The sequence below is a fragment of the Stenella coeruleoalba genome (genome assembly GCF_951394435.1).
Source record: "Stenella coeruleoalba genome assembly, chromosome: 9".
NCBI classification, from domain to species: Eukaryota; Metazoa; Chordata; class Mammalia; order Artiodactyla; family Delphinidae; genus Stenella; species Stenella coeruleoalba.
The window spans coordinates 63,903,121-63,915,995 of record NC_137155.1 but is presented as its reverse complement, the minus strand read 5'-3'; the positions used below and the strand labels follow the sequence as shown (position 1 = coordinate 63,915,995).

Here is a 12,875-nt window from a genome sequence, read left to right as displayed (position 1 = left end):
GTTATAACCAAAAGAGTTCTAAAAATGATGTAAGAACCCAGAAAGGGATTTCTCTAGCTGATTTCTACTCTAATGGCTTTAGGTCATTTATTTATAATGACTGAGATACTTCCTCTAGATAAACTCTTACCAACTGTTTTATTCATCTGAATCAACAAAGCTTAAACTCACCTAAAATTTTTAGTAGAATTTAGCAAAGGTAAGGAAAATTAAGTATAGCATTGGCTCCAGGAAAAACAAAGTGCACACTTATCAGAAGATATCCTTGCATGTACATGTGCATGCACACAAATCAAGGAGCAACACATATAAGATCAAGCAAGCACACAGGGAGAAAACATGCCCTGGAAATTAAGAAGCTAATGAGTTTATAATAATAATCAATGAGAGTGCAGAAAAAAGAAAGACAAACTTATTAATAGCATCAGAATGACCTAGTTCAAATTAAATTATCTTGTCCAAAATCACTCCAAATTCTAATAAGAATACAGACATCTAAATAATGTTGAATACCTACCCTATTCAAACTCATAACAAACTGATGGCTAATATACCTATAGCTAGCTCCCTGCCTGTACTGGTAGTTCAGCGCTTCTCTCACTGCCGGGGTCCCCAGCAGCAGTAAAGGGAACGTAAACAAAATGTGCAACACAGTTACTAAACCAGACAGAAGTAAAACTGCCACTGAGAAAAATAGGACCACATATTTTTTACAATTGAGTTATATATGTCTATATACAAAAAAACCCAAGAAGATAAACGATGAGATGTCAAATACATGACTAGAAGAAGAAAGGAACACTAGCAGCTAGCTCTAGGAGCAGTGGTTCTTAGTCAGAGGTTGTATATTAAAATGGCCTGAGTGAGCATCTTCAAAATAATGAATACAGAAGCCCTATCTTAACCTACAGAACCAACTGGTAGAAATATGCTCCAGTAACTCATTTTGAAAAAGTTCTCTAGACGACTCTGATCAACACCCTTAGTTAAAAACGTTTTTTAGGGCTTCCCTGGTGGCGCAGGGGTTAAGAATCTGCCTGCCAATGCAGGGGACACGGGTTCGAGCCCTGGTCTGGGAAGATCCCACATGCCGCGGAGCAACTAAGTCCATGCGCCACAACTACTGAGCCTGCGCTCTAGAGCCCACGAGCCACAACTACTGAGCCTGCATGCCCTAGACCCCATGCTCTGCAACAAGAGAAGCCACCACAATGAGAAGCCCGTGCACTGCAACGAAGAGTAGCCCCCCGGGCTTCCCTGGTGGCACAGTGGTTAAGAGTCCGCCTGCCGATGCAGGGGACACGGGTTTGTGCCCCGGTCCGGGAGGATCCCACATGCCGCGGAGCGGCTAGGCCCGTGAGCCGTGGCCGCTGGGCCTGCGCGTCCAGAGCCTGTGCTCCACGGCGGGAGAGGCCACGGCAGTGAGGGGCCCGCGTACCACCAAAAAAAAAAAAAAAAAAAAGAGTAGCCCCCGCTTGCCGCAACTAGAGAAAGCCCGTGTGCAGCAACGAAGACCCAACACAGCCAAAAGTAAATAAATAAAATAAATAAATTTATTTAAAAATAAGTTTTTTAAAAGCATAAACAAAGAAAAAGAAAATTGTACAACCCTACAATGTGACCAATCCGGAAGTAGAGATCATTGCTTATTCGTCTTTATCTCTTAGTTCTTAGAACAAATACAAATCAAGATACATACAAATCAAGACAGAAGAGGAGAAATGTTATTATATGATTAGTATTTGAACTTAGAAACAGCACATTACAAAATAAAAATGGAGTGAATAAGCATAAAATAAAAACATATACTCCTGGTAGAAATACCAGATATATGTAGTAAAAATGATACACTAAAACATTATCAAAATTTATACAGATTTAACACAATTTCAAAGCAAATTTCCACGGGCTTTTGTTTTTGTAATAGGTTTCAAGTTATTCTAAAATTCATACTGAAAAAGGTGAAGAACCAAAGTATCTTGTTACAAAGGGGACTATAAGGACAATAAGAGATAATTAACTCTAACATCTGTTTAAAAATATTATACAACATAGCTGCAGTTTAAAAGACAGAAAACTGGCCTAAAACTTAAAAATAGGAAATTGGAATAGGAAAGTGGAATAGGAAAGTGGAATAGGAAAGTACAATAGTTCCAGAAACTGACCCTACATTTCATAAAATATAATATATAGTAAACCAAACACAACAATGAGGGAAAAATAAACCCCTGCTTTAAAGTGTTCAGCTTTTCTGGAAAATTAAATTAAATCAAATTAGGTACCACTTTATTCCAAAAAAGTTTTAAAAATAAAAATGACAAACAATGCTGGCAAGACACTGGAACAAATATACCCATTATAAAACGAATTTGATTGTTTTATTGGGAAAGCACCATGACAAAATGGGTAGGTGGGGGAGGGAGATAAAATAATCATACCCTTTCAAAAAGTAATCCTGTTCCTGGGAATTCAGTCTAGGAAAGTAATTCTAAAGGGTGTGGGAGGGGTGCTGGTGGAAGCTATACGGAAACATCTAAAATAGCCTATTTAAACTGAAAGGATAAGGGCATATGATAATACTTATGGGCTCCTAGGAGAAAACTAAAGCAGAAGACTATTTTCAAGAGTTATTTTTAATACACTGTAAACAACCATATAGTAAAGTAGCAAGAGGAATACACTGTAACACATTATACTGAAAATACAAAAAACTGCAAATTACATGAATGATATTAGAAACCCAAGAGTTCAAACTCATTCTACTTACCTGTTTCTTAAACTGTTGGCACTCCTCTGGTGTGAGTGTGTCTGCTTTGGCAATAAGTGGAATGATATTCACTTTTTCATGCAAACGCTTCATAAACTCAATATCCAATGGTTTAAGTCTGAAATACACAATATTCAATATGACTGGATTGATCAGTTTGGGAGAAGAGATTCTTCACATCCCAACGTTAAATTACATACATTGGAACTACTTTACTTACTCATCAGAAACACTCCCTGAAGGTGTATTGGCCCAGCAACAGTTAGGAAGAACAGGATTTCAAGAAGCATTGGAGTGGCTAAGAAGGCTTTGACTCCTGTCTTTTAACACCCTGGTCATAGGGTTTGGGCCCTAAAGAAGAATTAGAAAAACCAGGAAGGCTCCTAATAGGCTTTCCTACAGCGGTCTCTACATTTACTACTCAAAACTTGGGAAATCTTTGTTTTGTTTTTAAATGAAAAATTTAGTCCTCCTTCACTTCTTGCTACCAACTATATTTCTCAGAGAAGAAGCTCAAAAGAGAATCTTCTTCATCCCTTTTACCTATTACACTCTAACTGCTGCCTCCACTTTGCCATTATACTTTCAAGAAGGTCACCAAATACTACCATGCTGCAAATTAATTAGCAGCAGCCAACTCATAAATACTGTGGTGTGTACCAGTATTTTTTAATTTGCCCATTATGCAGCATTGACATTACTCCCTCACAAGCTGTTCACTTAGGGTAATTTTCAGGATCCTCTTTGTAAGCTAGTCTCCTTAATAGGTACATTCCTCAGAATTCTCTAGAAGGTCTTCTCTTCTCACTCTGCATTCTGTAAGCTTACCATTAACTACAATGACTTCTATTATCCTCTATGGGTCAATGACTCCCGAGTCTTTATACCCAGCTCAGATCTCACTCCTGTGTTCCAGGCTTGTGTCCACCCAGTGGAAATACTACTCGGATATCCCATTTTGGCACCTCAAAATCAAAAGCTCATCTGAGCCCCCACGTTTTCCCTCCCCTTCTGTGCTTTCTATCTCAGTGAACAGCACTACAATCCACCCAATTACTCAAGTCTGAAACCCAGAATTCCTCCTTCCTCTAATCCTCAATTCCAAAGATTCCCCAGGACCTGCTGAACAAATAAAGATATTTATATATTTATCTCCATTTCCATTACTTTGATTCAGGCCACCAAAGTATACTTTTAGTATGGATAATGACAAGAATCTATCTCTCCAAACCATGCACACTGCAGTCAGAATGGTTTTTCTAAAATCCAAATCTGATCATCAGGTCATTCCTTGACTAAAAACCTTACTAAAGCCAGATTCCTTAACTAGTGTGGCCTAAAAGCCCTGTGAAAACATAGCCTCTCCAGCTGTCCTCATCTCTTAGCATCCCTTAGCATTTTTGCTACCTCCTACTTCCAACGTGCCAGCCTTTTTGAACTTCTCACAATTCCTTAAAAGCACCATACTTTGATCTCTGGCCATAAGCTACTACTGCCTTTGCCTGGAACACACTCCATTCCCATCCCCCTTCTACTTGGCTTGCCTAATTCCTAGTCATCCTTTAGGACCTAGCTTACTATCCTCATTTCCTCTGGGAATTCTTCTCTAACCTAAGACTAGGCATCTTTCTAAGGGATCACAACACTCAATTTGCCACATAGTAACTGCTTACTTATGTATTTGGTTTTCCCATCTTCTCACTAGAAGATCCTCAAAAGCAAGGCCTTTGTCTCATTCATCTGTATCTCTTATATCTAATACAGTGTCAGTACTTGAGAAGGTATCCAATATCTGTTGACTAAAAAAGTAAGTTGCTGTGGTTTTCCTTACATCTTTGAATAACTTTAAATAAAAACCTGCTATTCCTCACATCTAGAATACACTGTAGACTAAAAATTAATATTCTACAAAAATAAATGAAGGTAACAGCAATATTTTGTGCAGAAGTGTGGTATTCCTTAACTTTTATAAAACATGAGGAAAATGGAATAAAGATCTAATTTCATTATAAATTTTATTGACTAATATTTTAAAATAAAGAGAAAGCCCTTCTTAGCGTTCTCTTAGAGTACTATAGTTTAATATATATACAATGTTGGGCGTATTGGGGGTCCAGAGACTAATGAGGTATTCCTTTTCACTAACAAATAATACTATATACTTCTTTGTGGTAGTGACACTGACTGGCAGAAAGATGGGGTAAGGAGGCAGGAAGGCAGATACAGAGAAATAAGATAGCTACCTCCAATTCTAATTCTCGTCTTAAATCCTCTGAATTTTGATCTTGGCATTCAGAGAACACTACAGAAAAAACTTCAGAAAAGAGTGTGTGGCTGGAATAACACTATATTTATCTGTAAATAGCACCCTTACCTCACTAGTGCTAACTGAAAAACCTTTCAATTTTTGAGAAAAAATTTAAGTTTTGATTGTTTCATCAATCATTACATCATGACACTAAAGATAAAAGCCATGGCCCAGTCAATCAATCTCAGATTTGTAAATTTTTAGGGTTCACCTTCCAGATTACACTCATGACAAATTTAAATTACCACCACTACCACCTCATTAAGCCGGTGACAGAATCAGTTAATCTAAAATTTTAATAAATCATAAGAGCATTTAATATAAAATATTAAAATCAAAATCCAAGTTAACAAGATTTTACACTTAAAACAACATTTGCAGAACATTATATTATTTCAACTTTTAAAGAGAAAGATGCTTGAAAATAGCCGTGACAAGGAAATTGGGGAAGTCAGCTTCTCAAATATAAAACAACAGGGCTGAAGTACATTTAAATCAGGTAAAAAAAAATCAAACTTTAAATGTAACCTTTATTAAAGCCCCGATAAAATCTTTCCGCCCTTTTAAATTAGAATACAAATTTCAGAAGCATACAAAATGTCAACAGCAGAAAACACTTATTTCACAGTAGATTACATTCCAGTTGAAATTTTTCCTCTGTCCATTTAGTTTTATTTCAGGTCATCTTTTCCAACAAATTTAGTTTTTAAATGTTTTTTTTACACAATGGAAAGTCCTTTATAGAATTTCTAGAAGATAAACCCAAATTAGAGGGAAAAGACTATTTAACCTCAAACCCTACAGCAAAATAAGTAAAATGACTAGAGGGCAAATGACAAGTATTTATTAAATATACATACATATATATATTTCTAAGGGAAAAAAACTATATAAAACTCACTAAGTGACACTGTTTTTTTCAAAGTGGCAATCAACATTCAAAAAGTTTGTAAAAACACCATTTAAAAATTCAAGTTCGGGGGCTTCCCTGGTGGCGCAGTGGTTGAGAGTCCGCCTGCTGATGCAGGGGACCCGGGTTCATGCCCCGGTCCGGGAAGATCCCACATGTCGCGGAGCGGCTGGGCCCGTGAGCCGCAGCTGCTGAGCCTGCACGTCCGGAGCCTGTGCTCCGCAACGGGAGAGGCCACAACAGTGAGAGGCCCGCGTACCGCAAATAAATAAATAAATAAATAAATAAATAAAATTCAAGTTCAGGGGCTCCCCTGATGGCACAGGGGATAAAACTCTGTGCTCCCAATGCAGGGGGCCCAGGTTCGATCCCTGGTCAGGGAACTAGATCCCACATGCACGCCACAACTAAGAGTTCACATGCTGCAACTAAGGAGCTGGCAAGCCACAACTGAGAAGCCGGCAAGCTGCAACTAAGGAGCTGGTGAGCCGCAGCTAAGTAGCCCACCTGCCACAACTAAGACCTGGCACAACCAAATAAATTAAAAACAAAACAAAACAAAACAAAATTCAAGTTCCAAGTCAGTTACCAATCACTGAACAAAGAAAATGAAGCAACAACAGCTGAAATCATAAATTAACCCTTTGTTAAGTGACTACAATTGGTGGGGTGAGATGGGGGACACTGAAAATACGCTGTTGCACCAATTTATATTTACTCCAAAAACAGTACGTTTAAAAAGGGAATCCAGGGATTACCCAGATAAGACAGAAAGGTCCTAATTCATCTATTATGTTGCCTGGAATTTCACTATGTAGTGAGCAGGGAATTTGGAACTCTCTACGGAAAATTCAGTGTCATATTCTTTCACTTAATCCATAGTAGCACATACCAATGGGCAAAACTTTGCTCCATTTCTAAAAATAGTTAAGCTGAGAAACTACTCAAAATCATATTTTTATACATAAGAAATTAAAATTTGGAACTCTCATCCCTTGTGACAAACAAGAAATGGCCCAAAGCCACTACACATAATTTCAAATTTTTTTCTTTAAATAAAAAAATCGTACTTCCCATGCAATTTTAAGAAATATATTTTCCCACAGGGAATAAGAGAAATGTGATTTCATGAGAATTACCAAATCTTGGTGAGAGTCCAAAAGATCTAAAATAATAAAACTGGATATAAACTGACAAATTTCTATTGACTTAACTGCAGGTTAAGATTTTACCCTGTTGGCTTCCAGGAAAAAGCCCTAACAAGTTAAACTAGAATGATAAAATATGTATATATATAAATTCAGGAAGACGCTAACAAGGACAAAGAAAAAGCCATACAGTGTGGTATTTCTGAGAATTTTTTTTTTGAGTCTTTTAAGTAGATGAGTCAATTTTGTGCTTTAAATATGTAAATTTCTGAGAATACTGTAGAATAATATTAGAAATAAAAGAAGAAACATTTGCACCACTACAGTCAGACAGTGCAAAAATGGTAATCTAAATAATTAAGGCTTTCTGCTCAGCCAAGATGGTGATAATGGGCACTAGCCTATCTAGCAAAAGGTGAAGAAAAAAGCAAAAAACAGAAGAGAAAGGTACTCTTTTGAAGGAACTGGTTTACACTACTGTAATTTGGGTGTTAGATGACTTAATACTATTTAGTCTGATGCTATAAAACAGTCCAGTTCCTTCTGGTGGAGAGATGGTGGAGTTACAATCATCAGGTGGCTGAGTTATGCTGAGTCATTTATCCAAAGATGAAAGAAGAGTAATTACGAACATCTGCAGTTGACAATGACCCACATATCTACTCAAAATGACAAAGAAATACAAACAACAAAACAAGGATTATAGGCCGGCCATACTAACAGATCAGATCAGATAAATGTCTAGATACTCACATCTTAATTTTAACTCCTAATAAGTAGAAGGTTAGTACTGATGATATGATACTTAAACAATTTGACTGTGACAGCTAAGGTGAAACAAGAAGACAAGTAGATTTAGTGAAGAAAAAAATGGCACATGAGAACCTTGGTATTTAAGTTTTTTTTGCAGCCTTCTCTACCAGATCTATAGTAAATAACATCTTTGGAGTTTCTTAGAATATGTCTAGCTAATTTTGATGGCTGTTTCTCCTTATTTGATCGTTCAATTAGTGGCAGATTGGTCAAAAAGAAAGCTAAATTAGCCACACTGAGACACCAAACATGATGGAAACAATATTCCTTTCCATGAAGCAGGTAAAGTCTTATGCATGACAAACTAAGTAAAATCATTGTTAGTTTGTCTAGGACTTAAAAAAAGGCTTCCTATAAGCCATTTTTATATGGAATTTGGAACTTTACAACTGGTAAAGTTAAATGTACTCCACAGAGATGAGGGTTACTAAAATATGCACCCAAAGATGAGTAATAATAAAACAACAACAAAAAAGGTTACCAGAAGCATCAAGGTACTGACCCATGTCCTGAAGGAGCAATGAAGTATAAACAACACTGCACTCTGTTATCAGGCATCTGACGTCTGTTCACTCTAGATTCTGCATTTAGGTAGTCCTCAAACTTACTATCAATGTAGTCGATAACAGGCTGCCAGCTGTAGAATGCAGATAAATAAAATAATTAAGTTGTAATTCTACATATGAACATACAACTGATGACTCTGTTAAAGGGCAATAATCAATATTTTTAAATACACAAAACCTATGTAACCAATGGAAAAAAACACCTCAAATTATTCTACATATACTGATTTAAAAACATATAAATTATGTTGAATAAATCTTGATTCATTATTTCTAAACTTTCCAAACAGAAGAAACTGTTTAGAGTCAGACACAACTAAATTATCATATTACTTGCATTAATAAGTATATCAATGCCAAGACACTTTACAATATGAAAAATTATATTCAAAGAGTTTTATATTTCAAATGAAAAGATTAAACAATACAGAAACCTCATAATGAACGGTTACTTAGGTGTTTCAAAAGTTGACAGAAATTTATTTCAAAAAACAATGTGGAACTTGGGACTTCCCTGGTGGTCCAGTGGTTAAGAATCCACCTTCCAATGCAGGGGAAGTAGGTTCGATTCCTGGTTGGGGAACTAAGATCCCACATGCCGTGGGGCAACTAAGCCTGCGCACTCTAGAGCCTACTTGCCGCAACTAGAGAGAAGCCTACGTGCCCCAACGAAGATCCCGCATGCCACAACAAAGACCCAACGCAGCCAAATAAATAAAAACAAAACAAAAAAACAGTGTGGAACTCAAAGAAAAATTAAAATATTTTTTATAAGCTACTAAGATATTGTTTCCAATTAGAAAGCCATGGGTGTTTTATTCACTTACAACTTATGGAAAAACTGAAGGTTTAAATTAGCATGTGATAGAAAATGGATAAAATTATAGTAAAGAATGAAAAGTTGCAAGTTTCTTATAATAATGAGAATTCTTTTATCTATGTTTTAGAATCTGTCTTCAAAATACTTCTATGAAAGGTGTTATCTTCATTTTATAGAAGAGGAAATCAGTTCAAAGAAGTTAAGCAACATGACAAGTGGCAAAGTTGATATATGAACCCAAGTAATGTTACATAAAGTTCAGTGACCTTCGCTAAGATGAGAAGCTTTAAAATGTTAAGGTAAAAAAGTCTAACCACCCCCACCCCCAAATGCAGTGGAAAGCAGCAGTGACAAACCCTTCTTACCAATTACTATTATCCACTGCATCTCCAAATCCTGGGGTATCAACTATTGTGAGCAGCAACTGAACACCACCTTCTTTGATTAAAACTTTGGATTGTTCCACCTGTAAAAGTCATTGGTACAGATATTAATACCATACATTATATCCTTGGTTTCCTACAACGTAAGAGGTAGGGAGATGAGTGTTAATCAAAACCAAATGGGAAGCTTTTTGCAAACTAAATCTACTCACTCACACACTTTCTTTAGAATCAATTACTGTTAGAAGTCTTGGTTATTTAAAAGAAAAGCACATATGTAAATAGTGCGTTTACGGCTCACTGTTGGTACAGAGAAGGAAAACAGGAACTGATAAAATAATATTAATTACTAAAGCCATACAATACTTATGTAACCTAAATGCACATCTAATAATACAAATAAACAATGTGCTTGAATGATTAAGTAATTCATAGAGATCAAATGTAATTAATCAGACAAATACATTTAATTTACCATTTGCAGTAAACGTTTTCCTGGACTATCTCCATCTAGTTCAGTCCAAACCAATTACTCAAGTGAACTTATTACCATTTGCAAATCTTTCTCAGCATGGCTGTAATTATTTACACTGTGTTTACATTATGGCTAAGATACAATTCTCTTCTCAAACGTGTTACTGTACATTCAGGCCAAAGCAATCAGCAAAGGTCAAGGCATTGAAAAACAATGTATTCTGGTAGGGTAAAACCCTACTAACTCTGATTAAAATCTTCAGTTCTCTTTAGAATTTGTAAAAACCTTCTATTTGAGAAAAGGTACTGGACTTAAAAACAGTAACAACATTTCCTCCTACAGTCTAAGATATTTTTGTAACCCCAAACTCTGTTTTAGAATGTAAAAATCATTCATCTTGGGCATACCCCGCTGCTACATAAAGCAAACACTGATTCAAACAGAAAAGGGGAATCATTCTCCTAGATAAAGATAGGCTTTCATTCAATTTATATCAAGTGTTTATTAAAACTAGAGGTTTCAATTATGCTGATAGGCTAACTTAAAAGGCAAGAAATATACTCAAACTTTGAGTGCTACAAGCCATAAGATGGTACAAATTATTGTACCAATAAGTACTATTAGACCTAAGAGGGAAAGGTAATCACATGAAAAGCAACTTCAACTATTTATGTTGGTTAACAGTGTTTGGAAAGGAAGAGCAGCTAATTTCTGGGTAGAAAAAGTTTGGTTCACCTTTAGAGATTACAGAAATGATGATGTCTTTCCATTTCCCTTTGACATTTTCTTACAGATGTTAGCTGATGGATGAGGAGTTGAGACTAAGACTGCTGAGCAAGAAAGTATATAGCAGCATTGTCCAATAGAACTTTCTGAAATGATGGAAACGTTCTTTGTCTACACTATCCAATATGGTAGCTGCTTGTCCATGTGGCTACTTACCCCTTGAAATGTGACTAGAGCAACTGGGGAGCTGAATGTTTAATTTTATTTAACTTGAATTAACTTAAATTCAAATAACTTCATGTGGTTTAGTGACTACTGAATTGGACAGTGAAGGCTGATAGAAATCAAAAATTATTTTGTTAAAAGAGTATTATCAAAAAAGAAACTTGCTGAAACTGAAAATACTGCCTGAGATTTGGCGAGGCTTCCAATCTTTTAGACAAATAAGGGACAAAGCTCTTATCTTTTAGACCAATGGTCTTCAGACTGCTTTGATCCTAGTGTAAACTATCAGTGAAAATTTTAAACATCCCAAATATGTTTATTTACCTACCAAACATACACAACTGGCAATCTGAACATTGAATATTAGTGTCAATTTCTCATAAATTAAAAAAGTAAACATCAATAAATAAGGGTTCTGGGCTTCCCTGGTAGTGCAGTGGTTGAGAGTCCACCTGCTGATGCAGGGGACACGGGTTCGTGCCCCAGTCTGGGAAGATCCCAAATGCCGCGGAGCGGCTGGGCCCGTGAGCCATGGCCGCTGAGCCTGCGCGTCCAGAGCCTGTGCTCCGCAATGGGAGAAGCCACAACAGTGAGAGGCCCACGTACAGCAAAAAAAAAAATAATAATAAAATAAATAAATAAGGGTTCTAATATTTTCTGGTCATATTCAATATCAACAATGGTTGCAACACTGCTTGGGAGACCACTGTTTCACACCACATAGCTGAGATAATACCGTTTGTCTAATATCAGCTTACTGTAATAACATGAGGGAAACCAAATAACTGCAGAAATAATCAGACTCATTAGGGCAGATTATCAAAACTAAAAAAAATTAAGTGATATTACTTCATGTGGCTTAGGAAGTTCACATTCTATATATCTGGTGGTCCTCTATAGTTAAAAATGACAATCTGGTTATATGTCAATTATATCTCCATTTAAAAAAAAAAAGGGGCTTCCCTGGTGGCTCAGTGGTTCAGAGTCCACCTGCCAATGCAGGGGACACGGGTTCGTGCCCTGGTCCGGGAAGATCCCACATGCCGCAGAGCGGCTAGGTCTGTGAGCCATGGCCGCTAAGCCTGCGCGTCCAGAGCCTGTGCTCCGCAACAGGAGAGGCCACAACAGTGAGAGACCCACGTACCGCAAAAAAAAAAACAACAAATAAACAAAAAAAACCAGGTTATTCATTTATGGTAACTGTCATTGAAGCAGAAATATCCAAAGTAATCATACCAGTTCTTCACCTAACAATTCTTCTACATGACACAGTACTGTATATTAGAACTGATGCAAAATGTAACTGTTCTACATGAATCATCTCCTGATTTTACTCCAAACCATTTCTGGTTCCCTTATTACCAAACAAAGCCCATTTCTACCTTCAGTACTAGATTGTATACTAATCACACACCATAACAGCTTAAATTTTAAGATTTTTGTTTCCTTGTTTAAAAAAAATTAGTTGAACAACTTAACTGTTTATTGAAATGACAAGAAAAATGAATATCTGTATTTTATATGCTTTAACGAGTCTGTTTATAAAGCTTCTTTTCTTCTTTGGCCTATGAAATTCTGTGTATCCATACATGGTCAAATACAAAGACGCCGGCAACATATGGAAGAAATCCAGAAAACATAACTGTAAACTAGTGCCATTCATAGGATCCAACTGTATCCTATCATCTGGTTTTGCAAGTATCCTCATGGGATCCATGGAAAACAAATTAGTTC

General features: G+C 36.6%; 1 protein-coding gene across 2 annotated transcripts in view; it reads right to left on the bottom strand.

Moving 5' to 3' along the window:
- Positions 1-12,875, bottom strand: part of SEPTIN7 (septin 7) — a 102,992-nt gene that overhangs the window by 25,589 nt on the left and 64,528 nt on the right. For both annotated transcript variants that reach the window (XM_079932464.1, XM_079932463.1), the window contains 3 exons: positions 9,698-9,798; positions 8,449-8,583; positions 2,768-2,885 (listed from right to left, as the gene is read on the bottom strand). In XM_079932464.1, the coding sequence (XP_079788590.1) occupies positions 2,768-2,885; positions 8,449-8,583; positions 9,698-9,798 (354 nt within the window). The remainder of the gene's footprint in view (positions 1-2,767; positions 2,886-8,448; positions 8,584-9,697; positions 9,799-12,875) is intronic.